General features: G+C 49.3%; 1 protein-coding gene across 2 annotated transcripts in view; it reads right to left on the bottom strand.

Annotated features, from left to right (window-relative positions):
• The window catches only part of PARP12 (poly(ADP-ribose) polymerase family member 12), a 41,329-nt gene continuing 17,567 nt past the window's right edge, over positions 260-24,021 (bottom strand). For both annotated transcript variants that reach the window (XM_003134615.4, XM_021078548.1), the window contains exons 5-12: positions 23,100-23,223; positions 17,432-17,627; positions 14,194-14,335; positions 10,266-10,362; positions 5,234-5,309; positions 3,578-3,708; positions 2,602-2,753; positions 260-1,398 (exon numbers count right to left, since the gene is read on the bottom strand). In XM_003134615.4, the coding sequence (XP_003134663.1) occupies positions 1,073-1,398; positions 2,602-2,753; positions 3,578-3,708; positions 5,234-5,309; positions 10,266-10,362; positions 14,194-14,335; positions 17,432-17,627; positions 23,100-23,223 (1,244 nt within the window). In that variant the 3' untranslated portion in view covers positions 260-1,072. The remainder of the gene's footprint in view (positions 1,399-2,601; positions 2,754-3,577; positions 3,709-5,233; positions 5,310-10,265; positions 10,363-14,193; positions 14,336-17,431; positions 17,628-23,099; positions 23,224-24,021) is intronic.

Genomic DNA, 24,021 nt, shown 5'->3' with positions numbered 1-24,021 from the left:
AAAAAATATCGATATGTAACTTATGCAAATTTAACCAAAAAGCATGATCATGTAGCCATTATCGGTCCCTCCTAGGGCCATGGAAGGGGCCCCAGCAAGTGAGGGGCCATGAACCCTCAGCTTCACTGCTTCATGGTAAACCCATCCATGGGCTCCTCGGGGCAGTAGCTGGGGCTCTGTTGTATCCCCACACCCAGCAAAGTGCCTGTTTCCAGCAAGCGGTCAATAAACAGGCAGTGAAGAATGAGCTTTAGCCATCTCCCGTGTCAGATAAATATTTTTATTCCCAGACTCTGCTGTGACATTGGCAGCACAGGTATTGAAACCTCACAGGGACGTGAAACCCTTACTCAGAGGGTGTTCAGTGCAGATGCACAGACAGGCATTCACGGGCCAGGACAGGTCCTGGGGGAAGCCGCTCATCCATGTCACCTGCCAGGTTGAATGTGCTTCCCAAGTGACACGGACCCCTGCCAGGACTAAGGGAAACCGACAGCGTCTCAAGGACACCACAGAGAAGCCGCTTATTCTAACGACAAGATATGTGGGCCAGTGTCAAGGCCAAAAGCTTCAGAGAAGCAGCAGAAGAGCGGCTGAGATTAGAGACTCAACAACAGACACAATGACTGGGCCCCGACAGGTCCACGACACAGGATATCCTGCACCGATGGCTGCTGTGCCACTCTGACGAAACAAGATGCCACCTCGACCCTGAAAAACCCAACTCTTGAAAATTAAAACCAATCCATAAAATAGTATCTGGAAACTCTGCCTGGTGCCAATCTGCAGCCAAGTCAACAGAGAGTGAAAAATAAAACTTTCACACCCGACTAAAGAGCAATAAGGGGTTCGCCTATAATCGCGACCAGTGAGTCCACCAGCAAACCCAAAAATGACTTTAAAGTGAAAATATCATTGGCCAGAGATTAAGAGTATAACTTCATCAAGAAGTCAATATTAAAGGAACAGTTCATTAAAAGTTGCTTTGCTTAAAAAGAAAAAAAAAATAGAACTCTTTCAAACAACCATTTCAAGTAAGATGAGCCTAAAAAGCATAAAAACATTGGGGCGCTCACTGCCGGCCGCTGAAGAGGGACGCCAAGGAGAGCAGGTTGGAGGCAGCGGGCATGGGCTTGGTCAAGGCCGTGTACTGGATGACGTACTCTGGGTAGGCCTGGTGCTTCTCGAAGATCACGAAGATGCTGGGGTCGGACACGCTGTTGACGCAGCTGTCATACAGGACGGTGCCCTGGCCCTCCTTGGCCGGGGGGCGGACGAAGCTGGTGTTGCCTCGGACAAACTCGCCCACCAGCACCCGAGCCAGGAACATGGTGTGGGACTTGGTGTTGGACTTGCTGTAGTGGTGGGAATACGCGGCGTCCCGGGCAAAGTAGCTCCCTGCAAGGACACTAGGTTTAGCTAGGCCCCAGGGCACCTGCGGCCAGAAGGGGAGGTGCCAACACCCTGAAAACCAGGCGAGGCCGTGGCCTCTGCTGTTCCTCCCTCTGCTCCCCTTTTCCCGCCTCTCCCTCGCAATGGGCATCAGAGGGGTCACCAAAGGCCAACACAGAAAACTCCTTTTGAGTCGGGATCTGTCACATCTAAAGGTCTCTGGGCACCTGGCTACTGAACCACTGGAACCCCAATCCCCTTGGCCAAAGATGGGGCTGTCACACCCGACCTCACGGGGCGGAGGGGCAAGCAGCCGAGACGCCACGCAGAGAACACTCCATGGACGCCGGCAGCCCGAGGAAAGGCTTCGGGAAACTTATCGAATGGGAACCCGAGTTGGAAGCTGCCACCTACACACTGGGATGTATGGCCTCCACTGGCTCCAATGCCCTTGACCCTGCAGCCGAGATAAGAGCGCGTGCCGCTAAAGCTCAGCAACAGCCTCGGCAGAGGGGCTGCGACCACAGACCGCGTCACTGTGCGGCGCGGCTCTCGATTCAGCAGCCGAGGCATGGTTCGCCAAGAACGCGTTCACGGGAGGCGCTCGGGGGTGAAGGTATGAAACAGCCCCCCCCCCCGCCCCGCCGAATGGTTCAGAAAAAAGGGAGAGGGGGTGATGAAGCCCATGTGAACGTGGTAAAGCGGATGAACTAGGTGACATTTACGTGTGAGGGTTTTTTTTAATACTATTCTTGCACTTTTCCTGTGAGTTTGAAATTATTTTCAAAGTTTAAAAATAACTAAGAGACAGGAAAAGAGGTAACGCGCATCACAGCGAGAATAACATCCACACGAACGCATCTGAGCGTTCAGGTTTCCACTCTAAGGAGACGGCAGAGGCGGTCGGGGACCTGACTCAGGGCTGGCACGCAGCCCCCCCGCCCTCTCCCCACTCCCGATAGGACGCAGGCCCATCGTTCAGGGAAGCCAACCCCCCGCCTGGGCCCAGGGTCGGGCCCGGCTCACACAGAGGAGCCAAGTACAGGGCCAGCAGCCAGGCCTCCCACGTCCTGGCCAGTCCCCAGTCCGGACTCTTGCTCCGGCTCATGCTGGTTCCCTCACACCTCCATCCTCTGCTTTAAGTGGTCTCCAGTCCCGGGACAGAGAGGCGAGGAGGGTTCGGGCAGCGCGGGCCGCTCTGGCGCTTACCTTTGCCGTAGGAAGTCCCGTGCAGACCGTTGACCCGCCAGTCAAAGTTCTGCTGGCAGATGGCGTCGACTAAGCTGGTGCTGGTGCCGTGGAACAGCTGCCTCTCATCCACCGCCTTCCCCCCATTTCTCTTCTGCATCTGTCCCTTTTGCCTAAAATCACGGGAGCGAATGTGTGCTGGAGGCAGAGGGCACTCGCCCCCCGCCCCCCGCAGAACGGCCCCCCCAAGAACACATGTTTTCAGTCCAAGTGTCAAGAGACCAGGAGCCCCAGGTCACGAGACTCTGGCCATGGGCCCGGGCCCGGGAGAGGCAGAGCAGAGGATGCGGGCACGAGCAGAGGATGCGGGCACGAGCAGAGGGGACCTTCCCTCCAGGACTCCAGGCTCCCAGTGCTCTCTGAACCCCAACGCAGACAGGCCAGCTGCTGGGGGGCAGGAGTGCCTCCTCCCACGGCCTTGCTTCCGCGTGGAGCTCAGCCGGGGGAGGTGAAGGCTGCTGGTCAGTCCTCCCCTCTCCTGTGAGTCACCTCGATCTCCTCACTGGGCCCAGAGTACAGACGACACTGCTCTGGCTCGTGTGGGGAGAGACTGGCAGGACTGGCTTCCTCCCCACCCGAGGGTGTGCCAGGCCTCGGGCATGAAAGTGAGGCCCTGAGCTCTGGCTGCCAGGACAGGAGCTTCATGGTCCCAGGAAGTGGGGGCTCATGCTGACCCGCCCTGTGTTGTCAGGGAAGCAGAGAGCACAGAGCTGGCTCTGTCACTAGGGGACCACAGGCCCCAACTCGCTGGAGGATCAGGCCAGCACTCAGCCATGTGGGTGATGGGACAGGCAGGAGAGGGACAGCTCCTGCCCCCAGCAGCACCAGGGAAGCAGTGACTGCCTTCTCAGATTTCCCCGCAGCCCAGGGCATGCTCAGTAAACCGCCATCTGTGGGGACGGAGGCCCAGACCACCAAGGGCGCGCCTCGGACGCACCACTGGTAGACTTCCCAGAGGGCCACGTTCTGGACCCGCTCGATCTTCTGAATGCAGTGGTTGGGCATCGTGCAGGTAAAGAGGTTCCAGACCTTCTGAAACTCTTCCGAGGACGAATGCAGGGCGATCCTCTGCAAGAGGCAAATATTTTCACTCTGTTATCACAGACGTGCAGAATGTAGGCCTCTTCCCAAATAAAATACCAGAACTACCACACTCCCCTGTACCCCCAGGGGCTGTCTCTTCCCTGCCTGGGATGTGGGCAGTTGCTTGTCACTTCCCTTTTCTCCACTCTGAGGCCAGCCTGGAGGACAGGGAGGTGATGCTAGGTCAGTGCTACCCATGCCCCTCACCTGTCCCTGCTCTTCTGACCCTGCAGAGGGCCGACTACAGAGACCACAAGACTGCAGGACTGGTGTCATTGGATGTGGAACACACACACTGGCAGACGGGGGCAAACCCTGCCACAGGCAGCGATGCTGTGTGAGCCCCACCCACGGCGCCCAGCAGCTCAGGAGTCAGCAAGTCAGGCAAGCACCCCTCCCTCCCAGCTGAGCCCGCCACTCTTCTAGGGTCCGGCTCTGGGAAACACCACTCCTGATGAGCCAGGAGCAGAGGGACAACCCACAGATCCTGCACCTGCAGCCTGGACCCCACCAGCCTCCCGTGCCCGGCGCCAAGAGGTTCAGCCTGATGACGGCCTTCCCCGGGGGTCTCTGGGGAGGCCCTCCGCACCGCCTTCCCATATAACCACCTCGCCCCCAAAGAGCTAATGACAGGGCTCTGTGTGAACAGCCGTGGGTCTCTGCAACCCCAATTCTGACCTGGATTTCCCTGCTCTCACCTCACTGGAGGGCACCCAACTCCTCTGCCTCACGCCCTGCCCTCCCAGACCAGAGCCTGCAAGGACTCCCACCTCTGGCCTGGCCTGCACTGTGGCCCCAACCAAGGGGCTCTGCAGCCCAGCCCTGACCTCCCCCTTCTGCTCCCCCACGTCCACGCACACCCTCCACCCCAGACACTCAGGGGGTGGGCTCCCTCCCCACCCAGTTTCTTCCTGCCCTCTGCCTGCAGAAGCGCCAGCCATCACGGTCGCCGGTCCTCTGCTGCCCGAAGTCGCCAAGCCCTCCCGGCCGGCCTGTGCAGCTGGCTGGAAAGGCCAGTCTGCCCAGTGCTCACCAGTCCGAGGGCTCCACACACATGGGCGCCCTCAGACCCCGGCCTGGCTTCTTTGCCCAGCTCAGCACAGTGCCCGCCGCGGCGAGGCCCACACTGAGCTGCTCCAGCGCAGCTCCTTCTCAGTCTTCTAGTAAGTACCCAGCACCTCCCAACAGCCACTGCCCTTCCAGACGCCCCTCAGCACACGCCTGCTTGGCTTCTTCCCCTTTCCTTGCACAGAATAACTTTGATTATCCAAGCAGCTCTTAAGCGCCTTATTTACGTCCTTTCTAGAAAACATCCAGCTCATCATCATCCCTTCACCGTACAGCCTCACCCCTCAGGCCACAGCCACCCCTGGGTAAAATCCCCAAGATCTAAAAGAAACCCCACCTCCCGCTCACCTCTCGGCGGTGAAGGACGCAGCGCAGTCTGCTCACACTTGCCCGTGTCTAAGAGCACCCGCCTCCCCAGCCCAGGACAGCGCCAGTCCCGTACCTTAAAGCCGGTGTCTGGCACGGCCGAGTGGTCCCAATGCTCAGGGATGCTCTTTGGGCCTTGAAAATTGACGCTGCTAAGAAATGTAAAGAAAGACACTCAGGCAGTTTGTTCTTAGACCTAAGTGGATCTCTCGGAGATGCTTCCACCAGCCAAGACCATCCGCCCTGAGTCTCAGCACATCATCCTGTAAGAGCAGGGAGGTGGCGGCCAGGAAGCAGGCAATCACGCCGTCCTGCACGCGGGAGCACTGCCATCTCTGCCGCATGGCCCAAACCAAAACCCACCAGGCGTGAGGGTCCATTTCTCACCTGCATCCCAACTCCAACACACAGGGGACAGAGCACACGACTAAAGCAGCACACACGAACCCTGATTTTGATTTTGAAATTCAAAGTGCCCTGAAACTTTCATCAGAAACAACCTCAATGAGATACAATGGCATATAAAACACGTTTTTATGTAAAATTGATGTCAATCCTCTGACTTGAACTGCTAAGAGGCTGCTTGTGGTCTATATGCATTTCCCTCTTAAAGTGACTATGCATATTTTTTACTACAGAAATATTAGCATGTTTAATTACAGGCTGTCAGATAATACAAAAGCAGCACATGATCTTTCTAAAAATAAAATACAAATAAAAACTGAGTTCCAAAAAACGTGGCTCAAAGGGTCTAGAAACAAGGGCTGTGAAACTTTAACTCCAAATCATTCCTATTTAGTGTCAGAACGTTCTGTTCTTCCCACAATAGACCTACCTTCTGCTTCTGCTGGCATGAGACATGTACCTTCATCCTAAGCCTCAAAGAACTCCCACAAATAACTTTCCTAGGAAAATGGCACAGTTTAAAAATAACTAAACAAGGTCCCACAGGCAAGAATCAGCCAGAAACAGACCCATGAAACTTATATCCTGAACTTATCAGGCACATTATTAAGCAACAACAATTCTTTCTATGTTTGAAGAAATAAAAGGCAAACTTTAAAAACATATGCAAGGAACCTAAAACTATAAAAAGACCTGGAGGATTTGAAACAACAACCACCACCAAATAGAACCTATAGAAATGAAAAATACATCCCTTGAAGTAGAAGTTCTATGAGCAGGCTGGCTGGCAGAGTCGACAACCTATAGAGAGAGGGTGAGTGAGCTGACAGCTATGGCCAGTGCGATAATCCAGAATGTGGCACAAAGCAGTAAGGAGAGGAATGAGGTGGGGAAGAAGCTGAGATGTGGAGAACAGAGAGAGAAGGCCTGCATCTGGTCAGAGCCTAAAGTGAAGCTCCAGAGAGAGAGAGGGGCAAGAACAGGATGGAGGCAATTTTCAAAGAGAACTAATGAGACACATCAACCTACAGATTTATGAAGCACAAAGGATCCCAAACAGGACAAATAACAACGCACACCCAGACGCACCAGTGAGAGTACCTAATACAAAGACAAAGAGAAAACCTTAAAAGCAGCCAGAGCAGGGAGAAGCATGATTCCGGAAAAGCAGCATGAGTTAGACCAACACTGATTTCTCAAAAGCAGCAATGGAAACTGAAGGACAGCAGAGTAATATCTTCAATGTTCCAGGAGAAAGTAAAACAAGCAGAAAGTCTATACCCAGGAAAATAGCTTTAAGATTGAGGGCAAAATAAAGGTGTATTCAGGCAAATAAAAGAAAATTTCTTTTTCTAACAGATCTTTATCTAAGGAAATCTTAGATAGTAAACACCCAAAGAAAACGGTAGTAAATTTAATGAAACGGTCATAACATAAATAGCATGACGTTAGGAGTTCCTGCTGTGGCACAAGAGGTTAAGGATCTGGTGTGGTCTCTGAGGCGGCTGAGGTTCAATCCTCCCCCGGGTGCGGTGAGGTGAGGACCCGGCATTGCTGCATCTGGCTGTGGCACAGGCTGCAGCTGCAGCTCGGATGTGATTCCTGGCCTGGGAACTTCCGTATGCCAAAGATGCAGCCAGAGGGAAAAAAAAAAGGAAGTTAAAAAACAGCAAGTCTGGAGGAAAGTAATGGAATGAAATAAAGCATATGAAGGATCTTGTATTAGGATCCAATGAGGAGGGCAAACGCTGACTTACACCTAAGGGTGGAACTCATGTTGTAATTTCTAGTATGCTGGCTTTTGCTTAAGGTTGCATCAAATGAAGAAAAAATGCTGCAGTAGACTAACAAACCTAGGGCTGAGCTCCCAAAGAAACGAAGGACTCTTAATGTTTAAGAAAAATACCAAAAAGTTGATAGAAGAATGGACAAAAGACACATAATTCACAGAAAAAGAAAGGCAGTGGCCCTTACATGTTAGGAAGAAACACACTGAACATCACTCATAAGAGAAAGCACACTAAACACACTGTGACACTCTTTCCCACCGATGAGAACAGCAAAAAATCCAAGAGGCTATGACTCACTCTGCTGGCAAGACTCAGGGAAACGGGCACCTCACACATTCTGGGGTGAGTCATAATGGTCCGACCCCATAAAGAGGAACTTGCATTTACCTTCTGGGACTGTAACCTGACGACCCAGCTCCACAAACACGAAATACACCAGACATCCTTAGCAGTGTTATACTTGTAACAGCAAAAGATGCAAAAAAGGCAAAAATGTCCCTCCAAAGGGGACAGAGTACATACATGTGATAGAGAACCATGAAGACAGAAACAGAATTCAGACTTCAATGAACTGAGAGTTATCATCTATTTTTTCAACATTTGTACACATCGTAAAATGGTCACAGTAAGTCTAATGAAGATCTAGGTTTAAGGGAAAAACAAAAAGTACAGAACAGCATATTTTGAATGTTACCTTTTACACAAGAAAAGGAAACTAGGAAAATACTTTTATGTATATGCATTTGCTCATTGTTGCAAAAAGAAACACAGTAAAGATAAACCAGAGAATGATGAAAATGGCTGCCCATCATGGAAACAGTGTGGAGAGTGCTGACCACTGAGTATAGCTTGTCATATAAGCTTGACTTTTACATCATGTTTTACAGAGCCAAAATCAATTTTATTTTATTTATTTTGTATTTTATTTATTTTTTGTCTTTTTGCCTTTTCTAGGGCGAGGTTCCCAGGCTAGAGGTCTAATAGGAGCTGTAGCCGCCGGCCTAACACCACAGCCACACCAGATCTGAGCCATGTCTGCGACCCACACCACAGCTCACGCCAATGCTGGATCCTTAAACCACTGAGTGAGGCCTGGGATTGAACCTGCAACCTCATGGTTCCTAGTCGGGTTCGTTAACCACTGAGCCACCACGGGAACTCCCAAAAATAAATTTTAATAAGAAAGGGAGAAAGGCATACTTGGCTTCGCCGGGGAGGGGGAACCCCAGGAGGCTGCTTTGTTAGACCACGGGCACTCTATTTTCTTGGACTGAAAATACCTCTTCCCTCTAGCTTCTTCAGATGACCTTGCCATGCTCCACACACAAAACCACTGGAGCCCAGTTGTGAAATCTTAGAAGCACCAACAAATCTTAGAAGAACCAACACCAGCAGTTCTCTGTGCAACAGAAATGAGCCCGACCTCTCTGGCTAACGGAAGGTGCAGGCCGCCAACAGCAGCTCTGGCTACAGTCCCGGTGCGAGCTGTCACACACCCAGACTAACAGGCACCTGTCACCACCCAGGCCACCCTCCCCAGTAAGTGGCCTTGAGAACTGACCCCTTCCTCCAACTCCATTCCCAGCACACTGGCCTCAAGCCTCAAACTACTGACTCAGCCATCAGGGCAAAGCTCACAAATTTGCCGTCAGTGGCAGGAGCGCCCTCCCTGCTCCTAAAAGCTTACAAGACCAGGGGCTACCCTGGCAGCTCTGGCGCTTATGACCTAAGGGATCCTCCCCTGGGGATGGAGTTAGCCCATCAGCACTTGCAGCATCTGTTTTAGTGTTTTTTGGTATTCCATTATATTCCAACACTAAAATAATGGGTTTTTTTTTTTAATGGCCGTACCTGCAGCATTAAAGTAATGGGGTTTTCATTGGTATAATTTTTGGTGTATTCGATTTTTTTCAACAGTGACAAAAAAATTCAGGTCTGTGGCTCAGTTTAGTCACTTGAAAGGACAAGGTGAGAAGCTGGCTTCAAGTAGAGACTGGCTTGCAGAACACAGCAAGCAGTCCACTCGTTACATGTCACAAAGCCTCTGCCCAAGAGGATAATTCTCTCTCTGGGTTCGAAGCCCTTCCAGGTACTGGAACCTGCACGACAGTAGTCAAAGTGCTACAGGTGACAACTGCCATTCACGTGTGACACAACTAGAGGACACAGAGAACTGAAAATGCTTTTTTAGAAACAAAACCCACAGTTTGCTACCAGTGGAAAAAAAAACCTGACTCTAAAAAAACACATACATACAAACAGAAAAATCCAGAGAACTGTGCAAAGAGATTTCCTCCCGGTCATAGAACGAAAGACACCACCACTCGAAGAGGGAGACAGAGAAAGAATTAGGACTTAGACTATTACTATTTCCTCACCGTTCTCTAAATTAGTCTCAACACAGGAAGAACTTTTTGGCTTCTGGAAAAATCTGCACAAGAATACCTTCAGGTCTCAGTAAAAGCACTAGCAAATTTAAAGATAAGACATCTCTAATTAAGTGATTTTTTTTTTTTTGGTGTTTTCAATGTTGTGTTTGGCTTATCACGTAAAAATTTTGTAAACTGCATCTGCATCATCATTAGAACGGTTCTACACCTAATGATTACCTTTTTATAAATTTACGTTATAGTTATCGCTTTGTAATACCTGCTACGACTGTTCTATTTGGAGTGTGATTTTTCAGGTTCCTGTATCCCTGGCCCCTGGCTAGATCACTCCTAAGAAGGGCAGCGCTCTGGTGTTAAGGAAGGAAAAGTGCGAATACACATGGGGCGGGGGGCGGGGGGGGCGGGGGGGGGGGGACATCAGTCCAGAGCCAACTAACCCTCCCAGGGCTAGAGCCCAGCTGAGCAGGTTTCTGTACCTGCAGCAGAGCACATGCTATGGAACAGGTGCCCCCAGTGCACCTACCAGGTTTGCTTCATCTTCACATCCTGGGGAGACACGTATTTGGGCCTCCGGCGAACCTTTCTCATGGTGCCATAGGCCAGATTTTTCTGAATGAAGGCTGGAAAAAAAAAACAAAAACACACACACAAAAAAAAATCCCCACATATACACACACAGGATGGGAATGTGCTATAAACACAAATTAAATGGGTTGGAAAGTTAATCCCAATGTTAAAGCCCAAATCAGTCTGTTAAAAACAAGGCCATTTTACACATTTCAAATATTCATAAAGAAAATAACGTATCTCTAGGAGACTGGGTTTAATGAATAGATGAATGATTAGTAATTGACATATCAATTATACATGAGTGCTTTGAAATCGTTCCTGCCAGTCTTGTTTAAACTATTATTTTGCTTAGCAATTTTTCCCAGCTTAGATATAAAGAACCTTCAGCCCAGCCTGAGACCAAATTACCACATCTTGAGCCAGTGGGACTTAGAGTTAATATAATAATTTTACTCTCATACCCTTTTTTTCCTTTATTTTGACTAAACTTACACTGCAGCAATATTTCTCAACCTTTTAAAACCTGTACCATCTTTAACGAATGAAATCCTTGCCCCATACCCGATTCTTAGATTCATTCTAAGGGCAGGAGGGGAACCTACTACATTTGAGCATAAACCCTGTGATCATCAAGGTGTGTGTTCCCTATGCCATCAAGAATGGGCCCTCCTGGAGCTCCCATTGTGGCTCAGCAAGTTAAGAACCCAACACGGCATCTATGAGAATTGGGTTCAATCCATGGCTTTACTCAGAGGGTTAAGGATCCAGCTTTGCCACAGCTGTGGCTCAGATCTAGTGTTGCTGTGACCGTGGTGGAGGCTGGCAACTACAGCTCCAATTCGACCCCTAGCCTTGGAACTTCTATATGCCACAGGTGAGGCCATGAAAAGACAAAAAAAAAAAAAAAAAAAAAAAGAATGGGTCCTGCTGGGGGGGTCCCCCACATTCTAAACAGGAACCCGTAATTCAGACAGGTCTGCCACAACCCCGTCAGTCACCCAATCCTCAATCTCCCATCAGGACTCTGCTAATTAACTTACTTAAAAGGGCTTTTTTTATTGGTCCGTTGACTAACACTGTGAATCGCAAATGAGCTTCTACCGGTGAAATTAAGAGTTATTCACGATGTGCGGACTGGCAAAATACATGCAAGATCCATTCCCGATCATCCCATGGACAGGGTAAACATGAAGCCTTCTCCCTAGTTTACCCTTAAAAAGGATACACTAGGCTAAGTCCCTAAACAAGCCCTGTTATGGGGCTTCTGCCCAACTACTACCAACAACAGACATCAGAATTCTGCCTCTGGGAGTTCCCATTGTGGCTCAGCGGTAATGAACCTGACTTGTATCCATGTGGACATGGGTTCAACCCCTGGCGTTGCTGTGAGCTATGGTGTGGGTCACAGACGTGGCTTGGATCCCACGTTGCTGTGGCTGTGGTATAGGCTGGCAGCTGCAGCTCTGATTCAACCCCCAACTGGGGAACTCCCATGCTGAAGGTGTGGCCCTAAAAAGACCAAAAAAAAAAAAAAAAAAAAAAAAAAAAAAGATTTCTGCCTCTGAAGTATTAGCATTTACTCTGAGTGACCATTTTGTGACCAGAGTCTCTAAAGGGACAGAGCCAAGTGATAATGGCCTGTGTATGTCTTTCTTAAATGTACTTGCTTCCCCCTAATATTTAGTTGGTAATACGAGTGGCAGGCTGGGGCCTGAGACATGCTTTCCCACTACCTAGGAACGAGGTTATGAAGGGAGAAGTTACTTCAGCCCAACTCTTCTGAGGCTGCTGTTATCTACCAACAAAGAGCAGAACTGTGTCTGCCCCAGTGAGCCTGAGTCAGCCTGCACAACACACGCTTCTTGCTGCACTTTGCAGTGAACTGGCCGTGGGTGTTCTTCCCATCCTCAGGGTGACTGTTCTGTCCCCGTGGGTGCTGCCCAGGTTGAAAAGGATAAAGGTTGCACCTGACATTCCTGGCTGATTTATTTTAATACCATCCAGATACTTTGTGTTTTTTGGAGCCTACACCACAGCAACTCGGAACCCAAGTCCCATCTGTGAACTACATCACAGGTCACAGCAGCGCTGGATCCTTAACCCACTAAGTAAAGCCAGGGATCGAACCCGCATCCTCCTGTATACTAGTCGGATTCATTTCCACTGGGCTAAATGGGAACTCCTCATCCAGATACTTTGAAGAAAGATTTCAAACTGTGGTCAGCAGCAGTCAGATGAGTGCAAGGTATACAGAGTTGCTCCTCGGGCCAATCCTGACTTGTTATTTCCTGCGTCTCTCACTGTCCCCTTCAGGGCACTTGCGTTTATCAGACTGTGGACTGCAGAACACCTCACACGTGACTGGCATCCCCAGCAGATGCTGAGGACTGGGCAGCAGTCCTCCCTGCAGAGCACGAGCAACTTTCAGGCTCTCTGTACAGGCACACCAAGGGGCCAGTCATTCCACTGTAAGCAAAACCACAAGTGCTGCAAAACCACAAGCAACACCAACCGGCTAAAAGCAGGCCGACAGAATGGATTTAGGATATTTCACCAAAGACACTTTGCTGCCCTCCACACAGAAGAAGGTCCACAAAAATACAGAAAAGAGTGAAGTGTTTAAAAGAAGCCCTTCTTAACTTTCTTAAAAAGTGCTAAAATCTCTGAAGGATTCAAAGTTGAAAATGGAACTTCAAAGGCAAAACTGAACTGAACAGGGATGGACTGATAAATCCAGTGGAAATGGCTTGAGAGAAGCCACAAAAAAAAAAAAAAACTTAGGAAAAAAACAAAAAAAAAAAAAAAAAAAAAAGAACCCTGGAGTTTCTGTCATGCCTCAGCGGAAATGAATCTGTCTAGCATCCATGAGGACGCAGGTTCAATCCTTGGCCTCCCTCAGTGGGTTAAGGATCCAGCGCTGCTGTGAGCTGTGGTGTAGATCGCAGATGTGACTCGCAGATTCTGCACTGCTGTGGCTGTGGTATAGGCCGGCAGCTACACTATGAGTGAACCCCTAGCCCGGGAACCTCCATATGCCACAGGTGCAGCCCTAAAACAACAACAAAAAAAAAAACAACCTCACAAATTAGCCACTGGAAGACCCAACCAAAGGGTATTTGTTCTGCCTCTGTCTGTCTGTCAAGGCAACCAGAACAAGCCATTTAAAGCCCAGATTCAGAACACCAGAAGCAGAGCACATGAAAACCTGCTTCCTGGTAATTTTTAACGAAAGTGTATATCTACCACTTGCTGAGCTGACCGCCCATCCACACTGAAAGCACTTATAACAAAGATGATGTGGGAGTTCCCGTGTGGTGCAGTGGTTAACAAATCCGACTAGGAACCATGAGGTTTCAGGTTCGATCCCTGGCCTCGCACAGTGGGTCAAGGATCGAGTGTTGCCGTGAGCTGTGGTGTAGGTTACAGACGCGGCTCGGATCCCACGTTGCTGTGGCTCTGGTATAGGCCATCGGCTACAGCTCCGATTTGACCCCTAGCCTGGAAACCTCCATATGCTGCGGGAGCGGCCCAAGAAATGGCAAAAAGACAAAAAAAAAAAAAAAAGATGATGTGGATGCTGCCAGTCAGGGACCAAGGTTAATGCTCAGACCCACAGGGACTCGCCCATGGCAAGCTGTCATGCTTGTTCTGCCACACTTGGGCTCCTGTCCCCCCAGGCAGCCCCTCCTATCCTGCTGGCTGGCCTCATCTGCTGACAGGTCCATCTCCCGGTGCGGACAGGCAGCACTTCAGGAGCAGGAACCAGGGCACCCCTCTCCTTCCTGGCCCTCCACGTATACGACGCTCCTCCAGGGTTAAAGCAGAAAAGGCAGAGCAGCAGGTGAGCAGGCCTTGCTGGGTGAGGGAAGCGCAAGAAGTACCTCTGAAGTCTAACTCGTACGTGTGCTTCCCGGCCTGGAACCTCAGAATGGCTGCCTTGGCATCAGACCCTGGGGTGCAGTACGCCAGGTAGGCCTTCTCCAAATCGCTGCTGTTGACGCTGGTCACGGGGTGCTCCATGTCCTGTGAAGAGAAAGCCAGATACCTGCTGAAGGCAAGAAGAAGACAGAAGCGGAGTTTCCACTGTGGCAGAGCAGGTTAAGACCCAACCAGTGTCTGTGAAGACCTAGGTTCGATCTCTGGCCTCGCTCAGTGGGTTAAGGAGCCGGAGTTGCCGTGAGCCATGGTGTAGGTCCCAGACGGGGCTCGGATCCCGAGTTGCTGTGGCTGTAGTGCAGGCTGGCAGCTACGGCTCCTGTTCAACCCTAGCGTGGGAACTTCCATATGCCACAGGAGTGACTGTAAAAAGAGAAAATGAAAAAGAAGACAGACGTCCGTCTGGGGGCCATCCGCGCCACCCTGCAGACATGCCCGCAGCGGGTATTTGCATCCTGGGGAAGGCAGAGGAGAGAGGAGCCAAGGGGCTGGGGTGTGGCAGGAGAGGGAGGCAAGGAACGGGAGCCAACACCACGGCCCCTAAAAGCTGCAGGGAAAACAGAAGACAGTACACGCGCTCTCCCTGTTGGTCAGTGTCCTGCCAAGCTGGGGAACCTCAACGGGAGCGACGGCAAAGAGGGCATTCAAGTCTTGGTAACAGATGATATAGCCCTTCAAGTGAAGGTGAAATGCCAAGGTGAGTTCTCTGATGCTGCTTCACTGAGGGCCTGAGCAATGCTGCCGTGAGCAGTGACCAGACGAGGGAGCAGTGGGAACAGAAGTCAGATTCTGGTGAGTTGAGGAAGAAATGGAGGTCCTCCCTTCAAGCAGAGACGGACGGCTTATTCGGGTACAAAAGAGCAATCACGAAGCCTTTACATCAAAGCAAAGGAGACCACAGCAAACAGGGGAAAGGGAGAAGGTAAGTCGACCCAAGAAGCCTGATGAGAAGCAGATACGGGTTGGGGGAGTACATCCTGGAGCCCACCACCTCCGGGACCTCAGGCTCAGCAGGGGAAAGCTCAGTAGGCCAAGAGAGTGACATGCACAGGAGTGGTTACAGGTTAATCTGGGACCCCCAGAAAACATGACGAAGTCTTAACGCCCAGAACCTCAGAACGTGGTGACTTTATTTGGAAAGAGGATCACGGCAGATGTAAGTAGTTAAGAGGAGGAGAGTGGGCCCTTAGCCTACATGCCCAGTGTCATCACAGGGGACAGCCACGTGGAGAATGCCGTGATGAGGAGGCAGAGCCTGGAATGATGCAAATACCACTGAGGAGCGCCAAAGACAACCAGGGAACTGCCAGAATCGAGGAAAAGACCAGAAAGAAGTCCCTACATGTTTCAGAGAAAGTGTGGCGCTACTGCCACGTGGAATCTGGGTTCCAGCCTCCAAGCTGTGAGACTACAAACCACTGCTGCTCCAAGCCGCCCAGTCCATGGTTATTTGCTATGGTGACCTAGGAAATCAATACAGGGTGGAGGTGACCTGGACCTGAAATTTGGGACCTGAGCTCAGGCAGAATGGAACCTAGCTTTTCTGATAATCAAGAGAGAATTGTCTTGAACTAGCAATTAGCAGAAAACTAAGAAAGAGAGCTGAGTAGGGAGTGACACCAGAACTGCGTGGGAAAGGAAGGGCTAGAGGGGACAGGTCACCCCACTGAGGGGCCCAGCCGCCGGTGCAAAGTGAGACGGTGCAAGTCCCCGAGGCCGCGTGTGCACAGCTGGACACAGCAGCACGAGGTATGTCAGCGCCACCCACACAGGGTGTTCCCACAGGTTTTCACTGTTCTGAATTCTGCTCTCTGACTGCACTGCAGGAAAGGAGTCAGCTTAGGAACGAAGAAAGGAAAACCCTACGCCGGGCTGTTTCGAGGAGAAAGGCCCCTGTCACCAAAGCAGTGGCAATGCAGCTTCTAAAGTCACCCAGGGAAACATTACTTCCAAGTGTGTTGCCCCCAGGGCCCCATGTCACTTCACTCAGCTCCCAGAAGAGGGACAAATCACCAAACAAAACACGGGTAGCTGTCACATGTGCTGAGCACTTCTTGCCTGCTGTGCGTCCCCCAGGTGAGCCCCATCACCGAGCACGGCCACATCATCGCCTCCCTCCTCGGCGCCAGGCTCGGCCTCTCCCCTCCCGCTCCCCACCGAGCCCAGAGGGAGGGATGCTAGGGAGCCTCCCTGGCAAGGCCAGGGAAGACGGGCGGAATCCCCCGATGTGCAGTGGGGAGGTGCGGGAGTCGGGGGGCAGGCGGAGACGCTGGCTGGAGCAGTCGATGCAGAAAGGCTGGCACTGGAAGAAACGGAGGCAAAGAACAAGGGCTTATGTCATCTGCTGATGGCGACCATGTCCAACTGGCCAACAGGTGTGGGGCAACAAAACCTCTGTCCTTGAGCAGCCACTATCTTCCCCCGAGGACCTGCCAGGTGCAGGCATGGTCCTCAGCACGGGGGCATGTAGGTGGCAAAAGCTCCCTGCCTTCAGGAAGCGCACACTACTGAGTTCCCAGAGGAAAAGACATTCCAGGTGCAAACCAGAACAAGAAACTAAAGCTCTAACATAGCCTCATACAACCAGGAGAATACGTCTGTTAGACCATGCACCCCAGTTTGCACTGTGGGGAAGCAGTCCTATAGACATGGTGACCTCCCGATCCGTGTGCCTCTAGAGGTGGCCAGGAGGCTCCCTTTAATCTGATTCATCCATGAGCACCTTCACGTCATTCCATCCTGACACCAAGTCAAGACCAGAAATAAGTCAATTTCCGTCCACTTGGCCACTTTGCATCAAGTTGCTACTACACACAAGGCAGCTTTGAAAAGCCTTAAACTTTATTCCACAGTTGCACACACAGGCACGTGCTCTGGAGCTACCTGTTCAACAGGACAAGCGGCATCTTTCTACCCCATTTAACCAAACGGGACAACAACTAAATTCCGTCCGTTCTCATGAACCAACAGCTAGCTAACTGTTCAAAGGCAGAATCTCATACAGATGAATTTCAAATTATCCAGTGTTGCCATAACTCCCCCAAAGTAAGTGAGTCACAGGGGACCTGGGGGCCTCTGGCTCTGTCAAGGGCTCCCCGGAGCAATCCCGAGCCCATGTTTGGAAAGGCTCCTCCATCACAGACCCACAGGAAGAAACACTCGCCCACTGTCCATGCCACTTACTTGTCTTCCATACTCCTGCCAAGAGCCTAACTCATCAGTCCAGTACCAAAGCCACTCGGTGGTGAGGATGAAGTGCGGAGGTTTGGTGACCGACGAGGCCGTGGACAGGCGGCGAGCCCGGGTGCCACCAAACGTCATGGAGTCAAACTTCAGAGAACCAATGGGAAAGCTACCGGCTGACTCCGTGCACGTGATCCTGCAAAAGAACATGAGAAGTAAACTGAACATTCCACGAGCCAAATGAACTCAAGGCCCTCAGCTTCCATCGTGGCCTTCCGGACGCTTGGCTGAAACATATGATCATACATGTGACCTGCGCATTAAAAAATGTTGGGACAGGGTCATCTGCTTTTTAAAATCAGTTTTGCTGTGTGAAAATAATGAAGTCACTCTCACATGAAAAACTTGTTATCATGACATTCCTGTCACTACACAGAAAATGCTGGTTAAAATATTCTTTTTTTAAACGTACTGCTGACCTGGCAAGAAACAGAAATCCTTAGGAGCCAAAAACAGTGAATATATACAGAATGTATGTGGGGTGAGCCAGCCCCGGTAGTGAGTGCTTTACACATATTAAAGGCTTAAGTCTTTGTAACATCGAGGCTACAGCTTATCTTCATGACACAGTTGGGAAGACAGAGCCCAGAAAGGTTAAGTGAGCTGTCCAAGGTCAGACAGCTAATACACGGTAGAGCTGGGGTTCAAGTCGAGCGGTCTGGCAGAAGAGCCTGCCCCCTGAGCCACCAGGATCCACTCCCTCTCCAGATGCTGCACTGCCCTACAGGCAAAGGGAAGGTCCAGAACCGAGGAGGTGAGTGAGGACTAAAGCCAGTGGCTGTCCAAGGGCAGTGTCAATACGCACAGACACAGAGCCCTGTTTTCAACAGCAATAAGGAAATGGGAAGCGAATGTAGCATCTGAATATAGCCTGGGGTTGAATCTCCAAAGAGATACCTCCGGGCAAACCCATGATCATAAAGATGACACTCGAGGCCGGGGAAGGGATCTGCTTTGCCAGGAGAGTCAGCAAGGAGACTGGCCCGTGTCCGTGCTGGCTTCGGAAGGCAAGGAAGAAGACTTCCACTGAGAACTGGTAAACCACCTAGGCCTCACAAAGGTGAAGCTGAGCCACTAGCAGTGTGAGAATCAGCTTTAAAGACTCGCAGTGGTAGTTCCCAGAAAACCAAACACACGTTCTCTCTGGAGGAACTCACCTTCAACCTAGGCCTCAAAGAATTTCCACAGATAAAGTTTCAGCAAACATGAGCTTACAAATAGATCAGAAAATGCATGTGGAAACAAGACACCATGAGCAAAAATCAGCAAAAATAGACAATGAGTCCAATAAAGACAACAAACATAAGGAGTTCCCATTGTGGCTCGGTGGGTTAAGAACCTAACTAGTATCCATGAGGATGGGGATTTGATCCCTGGCCTCGCTCAGTGGGCTAAGGATCCGGCGTTGCCATCAGCCGTGGTGTAGGTCACAGACGTGGCTCAGATCTGATGTTGCTGTGGCTGTGACAGAGGGCAGCAGCTCTAGCTCTGATTCAATCTGAGAGCTTCTATATGCTGTAGGTGCGGCCTTAAAAAGGAAAAAAAAAAAGACAACAAACATTAGAATTCTCAGACACAAATATATAATAGGTATAAAGTATTTTTTAAAGTTAAAATGAGTATCAAAGTATAAAGATTGAGAAACTATAAGAATTAACCAGGTAACTTTGAAAAAAAAAAACAAACAGAACCTTCAGAAGTAGATAATATTAATAATTACAATTTTTAAACCACAGGAGGTAGGACACACTGTGTCCCAGACAAAGCTTGACTAGTGAACTGGGTGACCAAGAAACTCTCCTGCATACAGTATAAAGAATGAGAGAGATGTTAAAAATATAAACAATAAAGCAACAAGACAGTAACATATGTTTGATGAGAAGTCCAGAGAAGCAACACTGGAAGAGATATGAGGAGCTTCCAGAATTGATTAAACCTAAAGCCTCCCACTCAGCACAAATTAGAAGTAGATTAAATAAAAATAAATCCATACGTAGATCTTAGCGAAACTCAGCACCAAAGAATGACAACATATTTAAAGCAGTAAGAGAGAAAAAAAAGAGATTACTTGCCGTAATGGGTTGAACTGTGCCCTCACAAAAGAGATATTCAGATCCTAACACTTGATACCCACAAACGTGACCTCATTTGGAAATAAGGTCTTTGCAGATGTCATCAAGGTAAGATGAGGTCACACTCCAGTAGGATGAGCCCCAACCCAATGACGGGCATCATCATAAGAAGGGGGAATTTGGATGCAGACAGGGACACACAGGAGGAAGCCATGATATGACAAAGGTAGCGATTAGAGTGATGCAGCTGCAAACCCAGGAACGCCAAGGAATATCACAGAGCACCCACAACCACCAAGAGCTAGGAAGAAGCACAGAAGGGTCATCCCCTGGAGGCTTCAGACAGAGCAAGGTCCTGCTGACACTTGGACTTCGGACTTCTAGCCTCCAGAACTGTGAGAATAAATTCTTTTTGTCTTAACGTCACCAAGTTTGTGGCAACCTGTTTTGGCAGCCCCCAAAACTAATACATGTATACTGACAGCTAACTTCTAAATAGAAGCAATGGAAGCCAGAAAACCAAATGATTAAAACTCTTTGAAGAATCAAGAGAAAATACCCAATAAAATTATTTTTGAAGAATGAGGATGAAGCACTCCCTGGTGGCTCAGTGGTTTAAGGATCTGGCATTGTTACTGCTGTGGCTAGGGTTCAATCCCTGGCCCAGGAACTTCTGCATGCCACAGGTACACCCAAAAAAAAAAGAAAAAGAGGATGAAATAAAGACACTTTTAGACAAACAAAAACCACATCTGCCACTAGACTATCACTGAAGCAACTTCTAAGAGATGAATTTAAAAGAAAATGATCCACGAGGAAACCTGAACAAAGGAACAGTGTGCAAAACAAAACAGGAATTGTCCAAACCTAAATAAAACAAAGCCAATTTTTACCTTCTGGGATTAAGAAAATAACAGAAGCAATATTTATATAGCACATCTTATATGCCTGGCATTGTTCTGAGTGTTTTAGATACACTAATTCTTTAAATTCTCAGAGTAACCTCTTGATGTAGGAACTACTATTTTTATCTATTTGACATATGGGGAAATCGAGGCACAGGAAGGCTAAGTGATTCGTTTAAATTCACACAAGTGGTAAATAAGTATGCATGGACATAGGCAGAATTCAAGTAGTTTCAAGATTCTTAATAAGAGAAAGATAAAAGTACTGATTAGCTTAAGCTGTTAAGCTAAAGCTTATTAAGTTAAAGGGTCTGCTTTCCAGGTAACCACTAAAAGAACAGAATCTCAGTAACATAACTTCCAAATTAGTAGGTGCGGGGAAAAAAATCAAAAGAGAAGACCCAAAAGAAAATATACATAAAACAGCAAAACAATCAAGATAGACAGCAGAAATAAATTCAAATGTACAGGTAGTCATAATAAATGAATAAATTGCAATAAATAAATTACAAGAAATAACTTTTTTTTTGGTCTTTTAGGCCTACACCACAGCATATGGAGGTTCCAAGGCTAGGGGTCCAATCAGAGCTGCAACTGCCAGCCTACACCACAGCCACAGCAATGCAGAATCCGAGCTGCCTCTGCGACCTGCACCAGAGCTCACAGCAACCCCAGATCCTTAACCCACTGAGCGAGGCCAGGGATTGAACCTGTGTCCTCATGCATGCTAGCTGGGCGTGGTAACTGCTAAGCAACCACGGGAACGCCAAAAATGTATTTTATCTACTCAAAAAGTAGACTCAAATTCTTTTCTTGGCTACTATCTCAGCAAGTTCAATCCAAGATATGATAAGCATTTGAGAATAAGCTACCCGAGTTCCCCATTTACTCTGAATTGACTAAGTGAAAGTACTAGGACATAGAAAAAAAATTTTTAAAGCTGAACAATAAGCAAGAATTCAGCTGTATAACTTTACAAAAGCTGAAATTTCACACGGGATTGTCTCTTGCTTTTCTGTCCTAATCAATGAGGATATATTTATATGATCAATCCTAGCAGCAAATAATTCAGAACTCACTTGGACTGCCCTCATCTCTCCCCACAGCTCCCCCCTGCAAGGAGAGGAGGATAGGGGAATAGAGGCACCAACCACCGGCATAAAAATCAACATCTAACTTCTAGCCCAGAGCTTCCACCTCCAGACCAGGCTGCCTAGAGAGAGTCTGTCCAAGTTTATAGCCCATCAAAGCTAAACCCTGATGTACCCTCCTACACTGTTGGTGGGAAGAGAAATCGGTACAACCACTATGGAAAACAGTATGGAGGGACCTCAGAAAACTAAATATAGAACTCCCATATGACCCAGCAATCCTACTCTCAGACATATATCCGGACAAAGCTTTCACTGAAAAAGATACATGTACCACTATGTTCACTGCAGCACTATTCACAATAGCCAAGACATGGAAACAGCCTTGACAGCCATGACAGATGAATGGGTTAAGAAGATATGGTACATATCTACAATGGAATACTACTCAGCCATAAAAAAGAACAAAATAATGCCATCTGCAGCAACACCAATGAACTAGACTCTCATACTAAGTGAAGTAAGTCAGAAAGAGAAAGACAAATACCATATGCTATCACTTATATATGGAACCTAACATATGGCTCAAAGGAACCTATATCTACACAAAAGAAACAGGAGTGCCTGTTGTGACACAGTGGAAACGAATCCAACTAGGAACCATGAGAGTTTGATACCTGGCCTTGCTCAGTGGGTTAATGATCTGGCATTGCTGTGAGCTGTGGTCGCAGACACAATTCAGATCCCGCATTGCTGTAGCTGTGGTGTAGGCTGGCAGCAGTAGCTCCAATTGGACCCTAGCGTGGGAACCTCCATATGCCGTGGGTACAGCCCTAAAATGCCAAAAAAAAAAGAAACGGAGTTCCTATCGTGGCGCAGTGGTTAACGAATCCGACTAGGAACCATGAGGTTGCGGGTTCGGTCCCTGCCCTTGCTCAGTGGGTTAACGATCCGGCGTTGCCGTGAGCTGTGGTGTAGGTTGCAGACGCGGCTCGGATCCCGCGTTGCTGTGGCTCTGGCGTAGGCCGGTGGCTACAGCTCCGATTCAACCCCTAGCCTGGGAACCTCCATATGCCGTGGGAACAGCCCAAGAAATAGCAACAACAACAACAACAAAAAGACAAAAAAAAAAAAAAAAAGAAAAGAAACAAATTCATGGACGTGGAGAACAGACTTGTGGCTGCCAAGGGGGAGGAGAAGAGGGAGTGGGATGAACGGGGAGTTTAGGGTGAGTAGATGCAAACTATTGCATCTGGAGTGGATAAGCAATGAGATTCAGCACAGGGAACTTGTGATGGAGCATGATGGAGGCTAACATGAGAAAAAGAATGTATATCTATATATATATACACACACACGTGTGACTGGTCACTTTTGTCTATAGCAGAAATTGACAGAACACTGTAAATCAACTATAACAGAAAAAATAAAAATCTTAAACAAAAACAAAAAAACAAAAAACCTGAAGCCTGCTGTGTCAGCTTCCCACGCCACACACAAAAGCCCAGGCCCAGGGCAGACCCAGTGATGTGTTTCATACCCGTCTCGTCTGGGGTTGCTATACGCCTCTTCGATAAGCTCCATCTTGGGCAAATCCTTCCACTTGCCTCCATCTAAGACTTGCCACCGATACGGCAAGTGGAAGTGAACTCTACTGCACTTCTCTGAAACAAAAATATAAGGAAGTAAGCACACTGGCAGCACAGCACACGACCCAGCCCCCTGCTTCCCTGTGGGTGTGGTGCCGCCTGCGACCCGGAAACACTGTGGGAACCTGCGAGGGAGCCGCTTTCAGTGCAGTCAGCCCTGAGCATTTAGCTATCAAGATAGCATGGATTTTATTACATACACTTTCCTTTTATGCCTCCCTTTTTAACCGGACATTAAACACATCAAACTGATTTTTTTTTAACGTGCGCTAGTAGGTTACATTATGCAGGAGTTTCATCTCGTGATAGGAAAGAAGCTGATGGTGAGGCGGTCAAAGCCTCCATCCCCGCAGGGGGCAGTCTGTCCAGGCCTTACTGCTATACTTGTGACACTCAGATGGGGAGTGGTCACACCAGAAATGGAGCCAGGTTCACCTCTACTAGAGCCACCCCAACCCCAACAGGTCCTTGCGCAGGTGGCCTGCGCACAGTCCCAGTGCACCTGGACCTCTGCGGCTGCCCCCTCACTGCCCCTCCCAACACCCCCACTCCCTGAAGGTAATACACCCACCGCTCTGCCCCCATCTGTATACACACAACCGGCCCAGGTCTCAGGTTTCCAGCCAACCGCACCCACCCCTCCCTGTGCTCCTGGCCCGTCCCTCCTGGCACTTCCTGGCCTGCTTGCCAGGAAGCTGCCCACACCCTCCCTCTACCGTTCAACAGCCTCTGAGGCTCTGGGCCACCCCTGCAGAGCAGTGCGGTGAGAGCAACAGGGGACAGGAACGAAGAGCAAGGGAATGCTCATACCCT

The sequence above is a fragment of the Sus scrofa genome, chromosome 18, assembly GCF_000003025.6.
Source record: "Sus scrofa isolate TJ Tabasco breed Duroc chromosome 18, Sscrofa11.1, whole genome shotgun sequence".
In the NCBI taxonomy this organism is placed as follows: Eukaryota; Metazoa; Chordata; class Mammalia; order Artiodactyla; family Suidae; genus Sus; species Sus scrofa.
This window is presented reverse-complemented; position numbering and strand designations above follow the sequence as displayed.